This window comes from Meleagris gallopavo, chromosome 7, assembly GCF_000146605.3.
Source record: "Meleagris gallopavo isolate NT-WF06-2002-E0010 breed Aviagen turkey brand Nicholas breeding stock chromosome 7, Turkey_5.1, whole genome shotgun sequence".
In the NCBI taxonomy this organism is placed as follows: domain Eukaryota; kingdom Metazoa; phylum Chordata; class Aves; order Galliformes; family Phasianidae; genus Meleagris; species Meleagris gallopavo.
Window position 1 is genome coordinate 145,876 of NC_015017.2, and position 14,704 is coordinate 160,579.

The following is a 14,704-nucleotide window of genomic DNA, read 5'->3' on the forward strand; positions in this document are numbered from 1 at the left end:
GCCACGCGGTGCGCGCATACAGCGCTGCCCCGAGGACGCCGATTGCCGGGCGGCGTTCCCGGCTGCCTTCCTGTCCTCACTTCTTCCTTCCGGGGCGGGCGATGGGGGTGGTAGGGGCTGCTCGGTGTAGCGCGGAAAGAAGCGCTTAAACGGGCGGCAAAGCCGTTGGATGGTGGCGGGGCCTTCAGCGCTCCGCTTCTGGAAACAAACAAGAGAGCTTGGTTGCGCTGTGTTTAAACCTGGGGCTCTGAGTTGAAGCAGAGCTTAGCCCCGGGCTGTGTCATAGGATCGACATGAAGAAATGGATTCAAGGAAACTTACCAGCAAAAATTTTATTACCATTAAGCAGATATTCTTACAGGCAACGCTGGGATAGCGTTGGGATAACTCTCCAAAAAAACTCTCCATGAAAGACTTCTTTTGTCCCAAACATTGCTACAAGATGCAAGGACAAGCAGAGAAGTCTGCACACACAGATTTGGAAAACAAATATCACATAACAGTATGACACTGTCACATTTTAGGCTCATTCTGCCTGCTGTGTGGATCCTAGCTTAAGGACTCCACAAAACTGGTGCACAGTGTTCCTGTTGCATGTTTCTTTTTCCTTGTTAAAGTAGAGCAGTGGTACAGCATGCCTCCCCATCTACAGTGTTATGGCACAATTATCTTCCATGGTGGATGCAAGCAAGCTTTAATCTTATTATAGAACAATTCAGTGGCTATACTTATAAGGATATATTATCAGAATGTTTTGTGTAATTCTTCAAATCAGAATCACTGAATCATTAAGGTTGAAAAAGACCTTTCTAGGATCATGAAGTCAAACCCCAACCCATTCCCCCATGCTCACTGAACACATCCCTCAGTGCCACATCTCCATGGCTCTGGAACACCTGGCAGTGACTCTGCCACTTCTCTGAGCAGCTGTGCTACTGCATCACCGCTCCTTCTGAGAAGAAACGTTTCCTAACACTAACCTGTGCCAGCACTTGTAGTTGGGGCAGGAGGGGCCTGGTCCTGCACCACTGCTGGCTGGCTGGAATCAGAGCTGTGGCCCAGTGAGGACTGGAACCTCTGCTGACCTGTGGGCATAGCCTGGCCACGCTCTGTGTGCATGCTGACAGCCACAGCCTGCTGTGTGAAGTGGTTGCTCCTGTCCCACGTGCTCACAGTGTCAATGGTTTACAGGCTGGTTAAGCCCAATTCCATGACTAATGGGACAGGGGGACACGTGGACACCATACCTCGGGAAAGGGGAAGGGAGAAAAGGGGGAAGGCGAAAAGGTAGAGAGATGGGAGATGGACCTAAAAACATAACAGTGGCAACAATCTGAGGAGGAAAGCTAATTGACTAAATAAGATACCAGAATACAAGATAACATAACACCATATAATTGGAATTGAGGCTAATAAATCAAATAAAACAAGAGAGAGAGAGTGCCTGAAACCTAAGACTTTATTCTAATGCTGAAGGTGAGATAGCTAGGGAGCACACATGCAGAGATGAGCTGAAAGGAGAAGGGGACGTCTCATGGTCTGTGAGCAGTTTTATCTTTCCCTCTGAATGGAAAATGGAAACAAAAGCCCCTCTGGGTTATGTAGTTCTTCTTCTCTTCTGAGAACTAGGTATACCCAGAAAATCAGCAGTCCACGGAACTGTAGCATTAACTCTTTAACTACCAGTACTCTACATGATGTTATGATGTGGAATACCGGTAACAAAATCATAAAACCAGGACATCCAGGCACTGCTCTGCTCCCCTGTGCCTGGCACCCCAGTGTGGGTGGCACAGCACCTCCCTGTGCTGCTTCTGCAGGCAGCTGGGCTTCCATTTTCCCTTTTTTGGTTCTCTTCTTTCAAAATCACAGAAAACACCATGATACATGCAGTGCTCGCCAGCAGTGGCTTTCTCAAACAGAGATTTCCCACCACCAAGGGAGTGGTGCCCATTTTCTTCTGCTAGATCCTTGCTCATCTCTGGCATGCAGACAGGAAATGAGCACTTGCAAAGTTCAACATGATAGCAGTCAAGTCACCGCTGCTCACTGTGCTTCCCAAAACAACTTCTGTGAGATTTTGCTGTGCAGGAAAATGAGGAGGAGACTGGTACCTGGAGAAAGCCAAGCCAGGGAGACCAGTAGTGGTGGGTCTGACTCGCAACATGGCAGCAGGCAAGGTCTTGATGCCAGGTCTTGAGGGTGTTAGGGAAGATATAACATTTGTCAGGTGTAGAAAATGTCACTGGGAAGAGTTTGGTTGCCTTGCTGTAGGCTGGGGAGTGCTGCTGAGGAGCACAACACCAAAACTCTCTGACCACCAACACTGCATGGTAGGAATAGGCCAGAGGCAACACCTGCCCCTAGCTCATGGTGGAGCCTGGCCCCAGCTGGCAGAGAGAGGTCCTGCAAAAACCATAGCTAGGAAAGGGAAAAGGAGCAATCCATGTTAGTGGAAACATAATTAAAATGTAAGTAGTCAAAATAAAGATGGCTGTTAAAGTCACAGGGAATGGTTAAAACCTTGAAATGGACTGGAGGGCGCTATGACTCTGTAGGTGATGGGCTGTAATCACACACATACAGGCCCCCACAGGACACCCTCCCATAGCAGAGTTAAACCGCAGCAACTAGAAGAAATCAGATGTAGAAATAAGAAGATATCCTTTAAAAAGTGGAAGTTGTGCCCAAATTGGGAAGTATGAGAGGTGAAGTTTTCAAGCAGCTGAAGCCTCACAGCTGGAGCTGTCTTCTCCAGCCCTGACTTGATTCTTCTGGGGCCCCTTTTACCCATCAGCAAGGAGTGACCATGCATTGGCTGTACATGCAGTGAATAGTGCGGGCTGATGAGCTGCCAGCGCTGGAGTGGGTCAGCAGGTGAAGGCTCACTGGTGACTGTCTGGCAGGACCTCTTTGACCTGCAAAGCAAATAATGGTCCCAAGTTAATTGTCACTCAAAAAAATCTAAGATACCATGTGTTTTTCAGTTTAGTGCCTTAAAAAGTTTAAGAGGGGGTTGTCTGGAGCCAGTTCCTCTCTACTTGGAGTGTGCTAGGAGGGGAAGCCACAGTCTGCATGGCAAAATCTAAAGGCTCAAAAAACCACATGCCCCCAAACTGTGTCATGTCAAGAGCAGCGCTGGCATCCTCTGTTGAGTGTGGAGGACCTGCCCATTGCAACAGCCTGCCTATGAAATAAAAACAACACAGCCAGACTGGGGCCAGAGAGGAGAGTTGGCTCCCCTGTCTCCAGAGCTGAGGGTACCAGCATCTCCCCAGTGCACCAGTTTTTCAGATTCCCCAGAGCTGGCCTCATTTGCCTGCCTGGCAGTGCTGTTGAAGATCAAAGTGGGCAGAAGAAGGTGTTTTGGGCAGGTACAAAGGCAAATAGAGTTCAGCTTTGGCTTTGGTGCATAGGGCTGGCTGGGTTTGGGGGAAGGCGCCCGCCCACAAACCACTGCTCTGGCTTCCTCCTTTCTGCTCAGCCAGCACGAGACAGAAGGAGGAAGAACCAGCACCAGAGCTCCTGATTCTCAGCTGCTGCTCCCAGCTAGGCAGCACAGCCAGAGGGCTTCCAGCCTCACTGCAGTTCCAGAAGAGGAGCCAAAGGGAAGGCTTGATGTGAGGCGAGTACTCTTTCACTTTTGTGCACATCCTTTCTGGGGGAAGGTGGATGGGCAACTAAGGAGTTTCATAGCTATGGGGATTCCATGAATTTGTTTTGTGACTCTTGATCCAGGTTTGTGCAAGGTGAGTCCTTTGGCATGCTGAAGCCTGGCATGTGGCCTTCTCAAAAGCGGCTTGCCTCATCTGTGCATTTCTGCTTTTAGAGGAAAGAATGAGCCTGGAAGTGCAAGCAGTTATTAGAGGAGAGTTTCAGGCCCTTCCTCACCCTCCTGTGGGCTTGGGAAGCAGCAGAGGCCCAGGGTGCTCCTGTTGAATCCTCCAAAATGGCAGCTGAGGGCTGCAGCAATTTCTGCCCAGTGCTGTGTCACCTCCAGCACGTGGGCACAGGAATGTTATCTGAGCACGTCACACCTTGTGCCCAGAAACAGCCCAGCTTTGTTGTGATAAGGGGTTGATTGGTGCAAGCAATCTGTCCCATTGTGGCCTGCTAGATGAGGATGCCTTTGCCTCTGTGGAATGGGGAAAGGCTGGAAGAAGAGCTAGGGAAGTGGGGCAAGACTCTGTTCTTCTCCTTCATTTCTCTCTGTGTGCATTACACTCTGCAAAAAACCTCAGAAGATTTATAGTGGAAGCAAGGAATACAGCAAAGGATGCATGCAAACTTTCCCCGCAGAAGGCAAGTCCTTTGTTAAGCCTCTAAGGCAGGAAAAAGTTTGCTTGCTAACACAGCAATGGGAAAGTGTAGGTCCTGTGAAATATAACCCACATGTGATGGAGAAGCCAGAGAGCTGCTGTTTGGTTTTGAATCATTCTCAAGCAGACAGACCTTCATTTTCAATGATTTTTAAAGGTCTCACTCCTTGTCTCGCAGGGAGATGAAAAGCAAATGCATGAACAGAGATATTGAGCCCTGTGGCTGACACAGGTGCTAGTTCCTCTGCAGAAACGCGTGGGAAAGCTATGTTACATTTCTCTACCATTATTGTCACATCCTGCTTTGCTCAGTGGTTTTATAGTGAATTGTAACTGAACTCAGTGGGCTAGCGACCACAGTGCAGGACCTACTTTCTTGCATGAAGCATGAGAAGCTGGAAGTCTCCCACTTTTGCAGTTTGGTGCTGCAGGCAGGAGGCATACCACTTCACTATGCTACTGCCAAATGTGTGATGTTAGCCACGAGTCTTCACATAAAGCACCAGAGAAACAAGGAACAGCTCCTCTGTCCTAAAGGGTTCCTGCTTAGCCTAGAACAGGTGCAACAGGATGTTTGCACCAGTGACAGAAGGAGACTGCGTTCAGTGACTGGGACAGGCCCTGCAAGGCTGTTTTTGTGTACCTGTATCTACCTTTCTATAAATATATATTTTTAGATAGATAGATGTATAAAGATAGAGATGATGCAGGCAGACCCTGCAAAGCTGCTGGTGTGTGTTATTGGTGTGTGTATATATACCCATACATACCTATATATAAATATACGTATATATATATACATATATAAATATATATAAACATATGTGTGTATATATATATATTGCACACACATATTTTGCATGGAGGAAGTGCCTCAGTGTCTCAGCCAGTCCTAGCCCTCTCAATGAATGTCTGAGTTGATGGGAATTACCCATAACACCAAACTAAGTGAAAGAAGGAACAGCCACAAGCCAAATGATATGCACCTCCCTGCCTTGCTGTGCCCTATGGCGCTCATTTACACCCTGTAGATGGCAGCCTCACAGTTACAGGCAGATGATGCAAGCATGCCGAGAGTCCTCCAGGGATACTGGGCACAGGAAGATGTCCTCCCATTTTGCAAGAAGTAGATAATTAGCAAAGCAGCAAAGGAGGGTTGTGGCCAACAGACTGCAAGACCCATCTCTGCTGTTGAACTCTCATCTTATTTATAGCAATGAGACAGCAGCTAGCTTTGACACTTCCCCTTCAGCCCTATTTATAAATCCCAGCTTGCAGACAGGATGGTGGGCTTTGTGCATCCCTCTGCTTGCCGTGAGAAGGAAACCTGTCCCTGGCAGAGCACAGCTGGGAGCAGTGCACCCCTAGCAGTATCAGTTTGACACTGAGCCAAATGGATGGCAAGAGCAAATGGAGAAAACTGCCTGAGCCCCCCTGCTAGCACCAAGTCAGACAGAAAAGCTGTTTTCCCTTTCTGTACTGGGAGGAGGCAGACAAAAGCAGAAGCCCCATTTGTTTCCTTTGAAAGTCACCCTACATCACACACAGGTGAGCTTTCTGCTGCTACAGTCCCCAAGCATCAGGGTGTGTTTTACACCCCTGCTGTGGGGAAAGAAATGACTTTTAGCATTATAAGGGCACCAAAATCCAGCCCACTAAATAAACCCTATAGTACAAAACTCATTATCAAGCAGAACTTGTCTTAAATTGAGTGTGTTTCTGGGGTCTGGGAGGTATTTTTAATCCTGTTGTAATTGGAAACTTACTCCCTTTTATGTATGTATGAACCTACTATCTCCAGCAAGCGAAGCACAAGGAGCTCACAGGGCCTCAGTCCGTGGCTAATCTTGTGGCTTATACAGCTCCCTTCTGGCCTAAATGAGTGCAAAGGGCACATGTCCACATGCAGTTACAGGCTTTTCTTCCATGAGAGGAGAGAGCTGGAACTGTGAGTCCCACTATGAGGCAGGCAAGAGGTGAAAAAACGAAACCCATTAACCCAGTATGAAACCTAGCCAGAGCTAGCTTGTGTGAACACTGAGTGTTTTCCTTCTGCACCTGCCCCCAGGGCCCAGTCACCTGTGGAGTGCCCACGGAGATGCAGTGGGCATGGTCACAGGCAAGGATGGAGCTCAGCCCCATCACAAAATGGCACAGCAGAGCAGAGTCATAGGCTCTGCCACCATGACCAGGTGAGCACAGTCACCTCTGCCTGTCTGTGCAGAGAAGTGACTGCCTCTGGAGCACTGATGAGGGGCTCAGCTCTGAGGTGGTCACCTCTTTAGGCTGCAAATCTTCACATCCTAACAGCCTGCACTCTGCTGCTGCAGCCCCTTCACACCTCCAAGTTCACAGAACAACCAGGCATCAAACCCCACTGCACAGTTGTCACAAAATGACACCCATCTAATCTCCCTTAGCATCTGATCTTTCTGATCATTGTCACCCTTTGACTTGTCTGCTGCCTGACACATCCTTGTGCCTCAGGAGCAGCTCTGAGCAGCCATATTTACTGCTCTGGGTTTGGTGCCTTTTGTGCATTTCCCTTGCTTCTTCCTTCCCGCCCCGAGCCTCTCAGTCTGGCAGGTTCTCAGGAGAGGCTGATGGTGCTCTGCAGCACTGGCAGGAACCAGGGAGGAGCTGTCTGATTGCTCAGGGTGGCAAAAGAGCCATTTCAAAACCAGTGACACATCCTTTTGATGTTGTATCTATTATTGCTGAAAACGGAAATGTTCATTGTTCCTCCACACTTTTTTCCCCTCTTTTTTTTCCTCTTTTAACAATTTCCTCTTTTCTCACATCCCCAAATACATCCATGCTGTAAGGCCACAACTCTGTTGGGTTTTGCTCCAGGACAATGCCTTTCTGCATTACATACATACACAAACATAGATGGAGAAGAATCTGGATAGATATCACATCAGTCTACGCAGCAGTTCAACTGAAGGTGAACTGATGCAGTGCCAGTTGTTGCTCTGCTGACTTTCATGTTTAGCCCAAAAGCTATGTTTAGCTAGATACCAATGTATTTTTCTAAGAGCATGTGAGCCGTCAGGTGGGATCATACTCTTAGGACCTGTCCTGCTGCAGGATGGAGATATCCACTCTGTGCCACCATCTCTGCAGCCGCTTTCTGTGGGATTTGGAGGCTCCCTTCCCTGAGGCTATCACCTTTCCTCTTGCAGAAAATGCCTCGTGACTGCTGCCTCTGGCTGCCAGCAATGACCTGGATGCTGCTGCTGCTGACAACAGGTGAGCCCCACCTGCCCTTCATCCCTGCCTTTCCCCGACTCTTCATGTGGTCAGTGAGACACTACTGGAGTGGGGAAATACCCAACACTGCACTACATGTGGCATTGAGAGCCATGCAGGGTGGGTGTCTGCTGCTGGGAGCCTGAGCACCCCACAGCTGCCTCTGGTGCAGACTGGCCCTGTTCCCCCATTTCAAACCCATCTTCTCCACATTCCAGCCTTTGCCGCAGAGTGTCCCAAGATCAAGGTGGGGACATGCAAGAACTGCATCCAGTCTGGCCCTGGCTGCGCCTGGTGCAAGAAGCTGGTAGGTCCCGGTAGCCTCACATGCTACCAGCAAAAGGGCAGTGGGACAGCCATCCTGCCAGTGAGTAGACAGTCTTGGGAGGGCTTTGTGTCCTCTCTGCTGGGTGAGACTAGGAGAATTTCAGCCTTCCTTACTCCACTGATATCCCAGAGCCCCAGCAGAGCTGATTTGGGAGTTGGGTCATTGGCCATTGGGTTCACTTACCTCCTGCTCCTCTGATTTTTCTGTTTGATGTTGCAACACACAGAATTTCACCAAAGCTGGTGAGCCAGACTCCAACCGCTGCGACACCATAGAGCAGCTGCAGCAGAGGGGATGCCCAGAGAATGAGATTGAGTTTCCGGTCAATGAAATCAAAAGAATGCAGGACAGTGCGTTCAGCAATAAGATACAGCTGACTCCCCAGGAGGTGCATCTGAAGCTGAGGATAAGTACGATTCCTGTGTTGTTGCTAATAATCTGCCAATTCTCACACTCAGCTGGATAGCAGCTGAAGCTGGCCAACGTTTGTTGCACGTGTTTTTTACCCTTGCTTCAAAACTGAATGGGCTGTTGGCAAGAGATGACCTTGCAGGGGACCTTAGGGACCTCACAGGAGCTGAAAAATCTTGAAGGAAAGCTCTAGTGAAGATGTGAGGGTGGGAGACACTTCAGGGGGATAAGGATGGAGCCTGTAGCTGTGCTGGGATATGGTGGCATGTTTCCTTCCCATTTTCTCCCAAAGAAAGATCCCAGTATGGGGTGGGCAATGAGGCAGGACATGATCCACAGCACAGTGGCTGAACCTGGTGTCCCACAGGGGAGCCTGCTGAATTTGATGTGAAGTTTCGCCGTGCCACAGGGTACCCCATTGATATCTACTACCTCATGGACCTCTCCTATTCCATGCTGGATGACCTAGAGAATGTGAAGAAGCTGGGAGGACAACTGCTTAGAGCCCTGGAGAGCACCACACCCTCTCGCCGCATAGGTGAGCCTGTCTCCAGCACAGGGCCAGCTTTTCAATGGGAAGTGCAGTGAGGCCAGTGGACAAAACAAAATGCAGGATGCAGGCAGTATGAAGCAGTGTGCTGGAGCATGGGATGTGGACTGGCATTTGGTTCCCTATGCAGGAGCCAGGAGGCTGTCCATGCCCGGTGCCATCAGGACACCTGTCAACCCCTGCCTCTTCCTTCCCTAACACCATGGTCCTGGGCATCCTAGGTTTTGGTTCCTTTGTGGACAAGACGGTACTACCTTTTGTCAACACACACCCTGAGAAGCTGAAGAACCCTTGCCCCAACAAGGACAGTAATTGCCAGCCTCCATTCGCCTTCAAGCACATCCTCTCACTCACTGACAATGCCGAGAAGTTCGAGAGTGAAGTGGGGAAGCAGTTCATCTCAGGGAACCTGGATGCCCCAGAAGGGGGGCTGGATGCCATGATGCAGGCGGCGGTGTGTGGAGTGAGTACCCAACAGGGTGGCTTCATGTGTCCCCATTCCCTGTATCTGCGGGCATGATGGCTGCTGCCTCTGCTTCATGGCTCCTCCAATCAGGAGCTGGCTCTGTTCCTCCCGGATCAGGTTGTGGGTGTCCATTATGTAGATTCAGGCCTGTAATCCATGTAAAAGTCCTGATTTGCCTGGATACAAGAGAGCATCTTACCCTTGAGCTTCCTAACTTGAGTTCCCAGTAACATTCGTCTATGCTCTCTGGCCCTTGTTGAGGCTGATGTGATATCCGTCAGTGACTGCACCGTGCCCAGGCAGCATCACCCCAGCCCCATCTGTGGACAGGTCTCAGTGCTGTCCATATCATTACAGGACTTGATTGGCTGGCGCAATGTGACCCGATTGCTGGTGTACGCAACTGATGATGGCTTCCACTTCGCTGGTGATGGCAAGCTCGGGGGCATTTTGACCCCCAATGATGGCCAGTGCCACTTGGAGGACAACATGTACAAAAAAAGCAATGAGTTTGTAAGTACTCTGGCATTGTTCCAAGGTTTGCTCAGTGGCTCCCTAAGCCCATGGGGCAGCTCCACAGTAATTGCTTACAGCCCTCATGGGGGCCTGGGAGACAGTCCAGGGTGAGGGGGGTGATGGATGCAAGCAGAGATGCTGCTGCCTCTGGTGCCTCTGAGGAGTGAAAACTCCTCTGTATCAGGTGTTGACTTGTTTGGGGTGTTCTGGAAGGTCTTCCTTACAGCGACTCTATCAGCCTGCTCTTCTCACATAGGACTACCCTTCTGTTGGCCAGCTGGTCCAGAAACTTGCTGAAAACAACATTCAGCCCATTTTTGCTGTCACCAGCAAGATGGTGGATGTTTACAAAGTGAGTAGACTTTGGCTGGTCCAGGTGCCTCCTGAGGTGACACATGCATGTTCTGCTATGTCCTGCTATAATCACCACCATGTGATGCCACTGCTATCACATGGTGGGGACATCTCATTCCTTTGCTCTCCATTGGCAGAAACTCAGTGAAATGATCCCAAAGTCAGCAGTAGGGGAGCTCAATGAGGACTCCAGCAACATCATTGAACTCATCCAGGTGGCTTATAATGTAAGTGCTGGGTGAGAACTTATTTTGCCTATTTGGTGGAGAAAAGTTCACGTCATGTGTCATCATCATCTGAGAGCAGGTGAGATTGGGACTTTGAGGATGGGACTCTGCCCACAACCAGCAAGAGGTTGCCACTTCTCTGATGCCACATTTCCTGCCCCATCACAGTCAGCTGAGACTATGTCCTGGGGCTCACCCTACCCTTCTCCCCTGGGCTCGGGGAAGCAACTCCACATCTCTGTGCTTCAGTCCCTCCTCTGGATAACTGTCCATCTTTCCCTTGCAGAACCTCTCCTCACGGATCATCCTGGACCACTCCACCCTGCCAGATGTCCTGGATGTCAAATATGACTCCATCTGCAATAACAACACAGGAACCAAGAATGAAGCAAGAGGGCAATGTGACAATGTTAAGATCAGTGATGAGGTATGTTTCCCTAAATCAGGAATGCCGTGCAGCTTGCAAAGCTCCTCCTGCCTTTTCTGTTTAACAGCAGGAACTCTTGTCCCAGACTTTTTGTTCATGTGAATTTAATACCCAAAATGTCCAGAATGCTGAGGATGATCCTCCATTATGTGTGCACTCAGCCTGTGGCCAGTATTATATTACTACTGAAGTTACCTGATGGTCTCTAGCCCTTCCCTCTTCTCACTCTGCACCTACTAGGTCACCTTCAAAGTGAAGGTCACAGCAAATGAGTGCATCAAAAGTCAGTCCTTCACCATCCGTCCACTGGGCTTCACAGACACGCTCACTGTGCACATAGACAGCATCTGTGACTGTGACTGCAGAGAGCAGCCTGATCCAACTGCCTGCAGTGGAAATGGCGAAGTTGTCTGTGGGATCTGCAGGTGAGTGCTGTTCTCCACAAATATTATTTCAAATAATGCCAGAGTTGAGTAGATGCTGTGAGAGAGCTGCCAGGCCGAGCCAAGGCCACTGCTTGCTGCTGTGCTTGGTGCCTCCCAGCATCCCAGCGCCTGCAGAACCATCAGTCATGGCCTTGCTCTTATCATTTGCACCCACTTTCCTTTTTGGAGCAGCGGTTTAGGTTCATGGCAGCAGGGAATACACTGAGGTCTGTCTTCAGTTGGTAGATCCTCTGCTGCTTTCCTAAAGTCTACCCTTTATTCATTCAACTCTCCACCCACTCAACCAAGCTTTCTGTAGAAATCTCTAAAAATCTCACTTCTGCGGTTCATGTACATCTTTAAACATAATTATTGCTTCAAGGCCTCTCAGTGAGTGGGAGAGGAAAAGCCTGGGTTTCCTCAGGAAACACTCAGATCTCCTGGCAAGGGTTTGGAAGTTATAAATATCATAATAATTTCCAGGCAATCATTTGGTGTTGTAAATATAACAAACATGCTGAGGTCTCCCACCAAAGGGCCTCCCAGAGTTCACTCCAGCAGATGGTGATGCAGACACCTGGTGACATGCTTGTTTCCAACAATGCTATCCCAGATCTCTTCTGCTTTGGTCGAGGTTTGAGCCCGGCCCTGTGTGTGCTCCGTGGCTGCTGACCCAGTCTCATTCCTCTCCCCTCATGGCAGTTGCAATTTGGGCTACACGGGAAAGAACTGTGAGTGTGACACCAAAGGAAGGACCAGCAAAGAGCTGGAGGGCAGCTGCCGAAAGGACAACAGCTCAGTCATCTGCTCGGGGCTGGGGGACTGCGTGTGCGGGCAGTGCGCCTGCCACACCAGTGATGTGCCCGGCAAGGAGATCTATGGCACCTTCTGCGACTGCGACAACATGAACTGCGAGTTTCACAATGGCTCGCTGTGTGGTGGTGAGGGTGAGCAACCGGGTGCCCAGACACAGGGGGGTGGTCCCAGTGTCCGAGCTGCATGAGCGCATTTCCATGTTGCCCTCACAGAACCCCTCCTAGAAGGGCAGCCCTAGTCCCAGAGCAGGGCTCCTTCCAAGCAGAGGCAGTCAGAGCTGGCAGAGGGACCAGCTCCTGTTTTGTCCTCCCTCAACCCCATCCTCCCCACAGCTCCCTCTGAGGGCAGCCCTGTACCCCACAGGGCCATGACTGGAAACATTTCCCATCACAGAGCGTGGACGCTGCGACTGTGGTGAGTGCAAATGTACGCCCAAGTATGAGGGCAGCGCCTGCCAATGCAAGAAGTCGACTGATGGCTGTAGGAACAGCCGGCAGAATGAGTGCAGCCTGCGTGGCTCCTGCCACTGCAACCGCTGCCAGTGCCGGGGGGGCTACCAGCCCCCCTTTTGCGAGGAGTGCCCTGGCTGCCCCTCACCCTGTGGCAAACACATGTGAGTGATGGAGCTGAGTGGTGGGGTGGGCATGGGGGCTGCTGCCGCTGCAGAGACAATTTGCAGCTGCCTGTGTTGCAGTTCCTGCGTGGAATGCAAGTCCTTCAGTAGCGGGCCACTGACAAAGAACTGCTCTGTGGCCTGCACCAACATTCAGCTGACTGACCAGCCACGGGCAGGGAGCCGGCAATGCAAGGAGAAGGACTCTGAGAACTGCTGGATCTCCTTCTTTATGGCCCAGGATGATGGGGAGGAGATGTATACTGTCACCGTTGATCCTAAGAAAGGTACTAGACTGGTCTAGTATTAAATGTGGAGGTTTGTTGCCCTGCCTGTAGTGGGGGGGGGTTGGAACTTGGTGATCTTTGATGTCCCTTCCAACCCAAGCCATTCTATGATTCTATGAATCCCACTCATCCTGCCCCTGCCCCAACAGCTCTCCTGGGGCTGCAGACGTACAGGATCTGTTTTTGATCCACAGAGTGCCCAGAGCCTCCCAATGTCGCGCTGATCGTAGGCAGCACCATTGCTGGTGTGGCTCTCATTGGCCTCCTGCTCCTGCTGATCTGGCGTCTCTTGACGGAGATCTTCGACCGCCGAGAATACCGCAGGTTCGAGAAGGAGAAATCCAAGGCCAAGTGGAACGAAGTAAGAGAGCATCAGGATGACTGCATGCAGGGAGGATGCTGGGAGGATGGGTATGGAGGAGAAATCTTCTGTAGGGGCTCCTGCAGCTGGCAGTGCCCAGAGTGTGGTGGACCCAGACCTTCTCGGTGCCCAATCTTGGAGCAGCTAATGCTGTCCATGTCCTTCAAAGTCATGGAAGGATGGGTTATACACTGCCAAAAGTCTGCTACAGTATCATGAGACTTTCACCTTTCTCTCTTCAGGCTGATAACCCCCTGTTCAAGAGTGCCACCACCACTGTCATGAACCCCAGGTTTGATGGGCAATGAACTGGAGTGATGCCTGGGAGCACTAGGACCCACCACTAAATGAAACGCCAAACAAGGAAATTTCAGGCTCCCACCTCTTCTTCTTTATTGTGTTGTTTTTAACCCTTCTTCCCAGAAACCACCAGTATCCAGGTGCTGGCTGAGGGGCTGCACAGTACCTATCCTCTCTTACATAGCTGTCTGGTTGCACTGTGGGAGGAGGGAACAGCAGTGTCACAGACAGGGCTGCAGAGCAGATCTTACCAACAGGCACTCAACCCGGCTCCATATCAGTTTCCATTTGTTCTAGTTCCTGGTGCTAGATTTGCATTGTGGCAGGACCTTCAGATGCCAAATCCTAGGGACTTAGTGCAGAAAGTGCTCCCAATGAGGAGTTCAAAACTGCTATTTCCCTTCTGCTCCAGCACGCTTCACTCCTAGGCTGCTCCATGCGGTGCTGCACTGCTCTGCACGGTTACACTTGCAGCTCGTTTCTAAACTACTCATTGCTGAAATGGACAAGGAACGTCTCCAGGCGGGCAATCTGCTCCTGTTGCTGTACCTGGAAACGATGGACAGCCAGAAAACAAACAGTGAATCTGAATTTTAAATCATCAGCTGCTCCCCAGTGTTACTTCCCTCTTAGACATATCTCGGGCTCCTCCATATTTCTACCTGGGCTTCTGTGAGCTTGGCTTACCTCCACCACGCAACCCACTGCATGGCAAAGAAGCAAAGGAGCAGCAGACTGAACTGTGGAACATCAACATCAGAGGCGTTGAACATGTGAAACAGTGCTTGCAGCTTTGAACTCAACCACAGCTTCTTGCCACCACTAGGACCAGATCTCTTCCCTACTCTGCGAGTCCATCAGACTTGCTGAGGGTGAGCAGTGCAAAAGACCTGGCATCACACATAAAATCTCCAGCTCAGTGCTTTTTCAAATTCTGCACAACTACTTGTTCCTTTTATGTTATGGGTTCATTCTTTTGAAATACATGTACAGTTGTGTACTTGCTTCAAGCTTGGGAATAATTTGCAGATAGTTTTACATCCAATCTCCGT

The 14,704-nt window shown here is 50.2% G+C and overlaps 1 protein-coding gene across 1 annotated transcript; it reads left to right on the forward strand.

Annotated features, from left to right (window-relative positions):
• Positions 1-3,472: 3,472 nt before the first annotated feature.
• ITGB2 (integrin subunit beta 2) lies at positions 3,473-14,575 on the forward strand. Its single transcript, XM_010713131.3, has 16 exons — positions 3,473-3,625; positions 7,505-7,571; positions 7,790-7,878; positions 8,126-8,309; positions 8,678-8,848; positions 9,082-9,323; positions 9,684-9,839; positions 10,099-10,194; positions 10,334-10,423; positions 10,710-10,850; positions 11,091-11,275; positions 11,978-12,222; positions 12,485-12,704; positions 12,786-12,991; positions 13,186-13,352; positions 13,595-14,575. Exons 2-16 carry the CDS (start codon positions 7,508-7,510, stop codon positions 13,658-13,660), a joined length of 2,322 nt encoding a protein of 773 aa, XP_010711433.1. The 5' UTR covers positions 3,473-3,625; positions 7,505-7,507; the 3' UTR covers positions 13,661-14,575.
• Positions 14,576-14,704: the final 129 nt, after the last annotated feature.

Excerpts from the sequence above, each read along its gene's own strand:
- ITGB2 (XM_010713131.3), top strand. The coding sequence starts at position 7,508 with ATGCCTCGTGACTGCTGCCTCTGGCTGCCAGCAATGACCTGGATGCTG. Across the intron at positions 10,424-10,709 it reads TCATCCAGGTGGCTTATAAT|AACCTCTCCTCACGGATCAT; the intron begins GTAAGTGCTGGG and ends TTTCCCTTGCAG. Across the intron at positions 11,276-11,977 it reads GTTGTCTGTGGGATCTGCAG|TTGCAATTTGGGCTACACGG; the intron begins GTGAGTGCTGTT and ends CCCTCATGGCAG.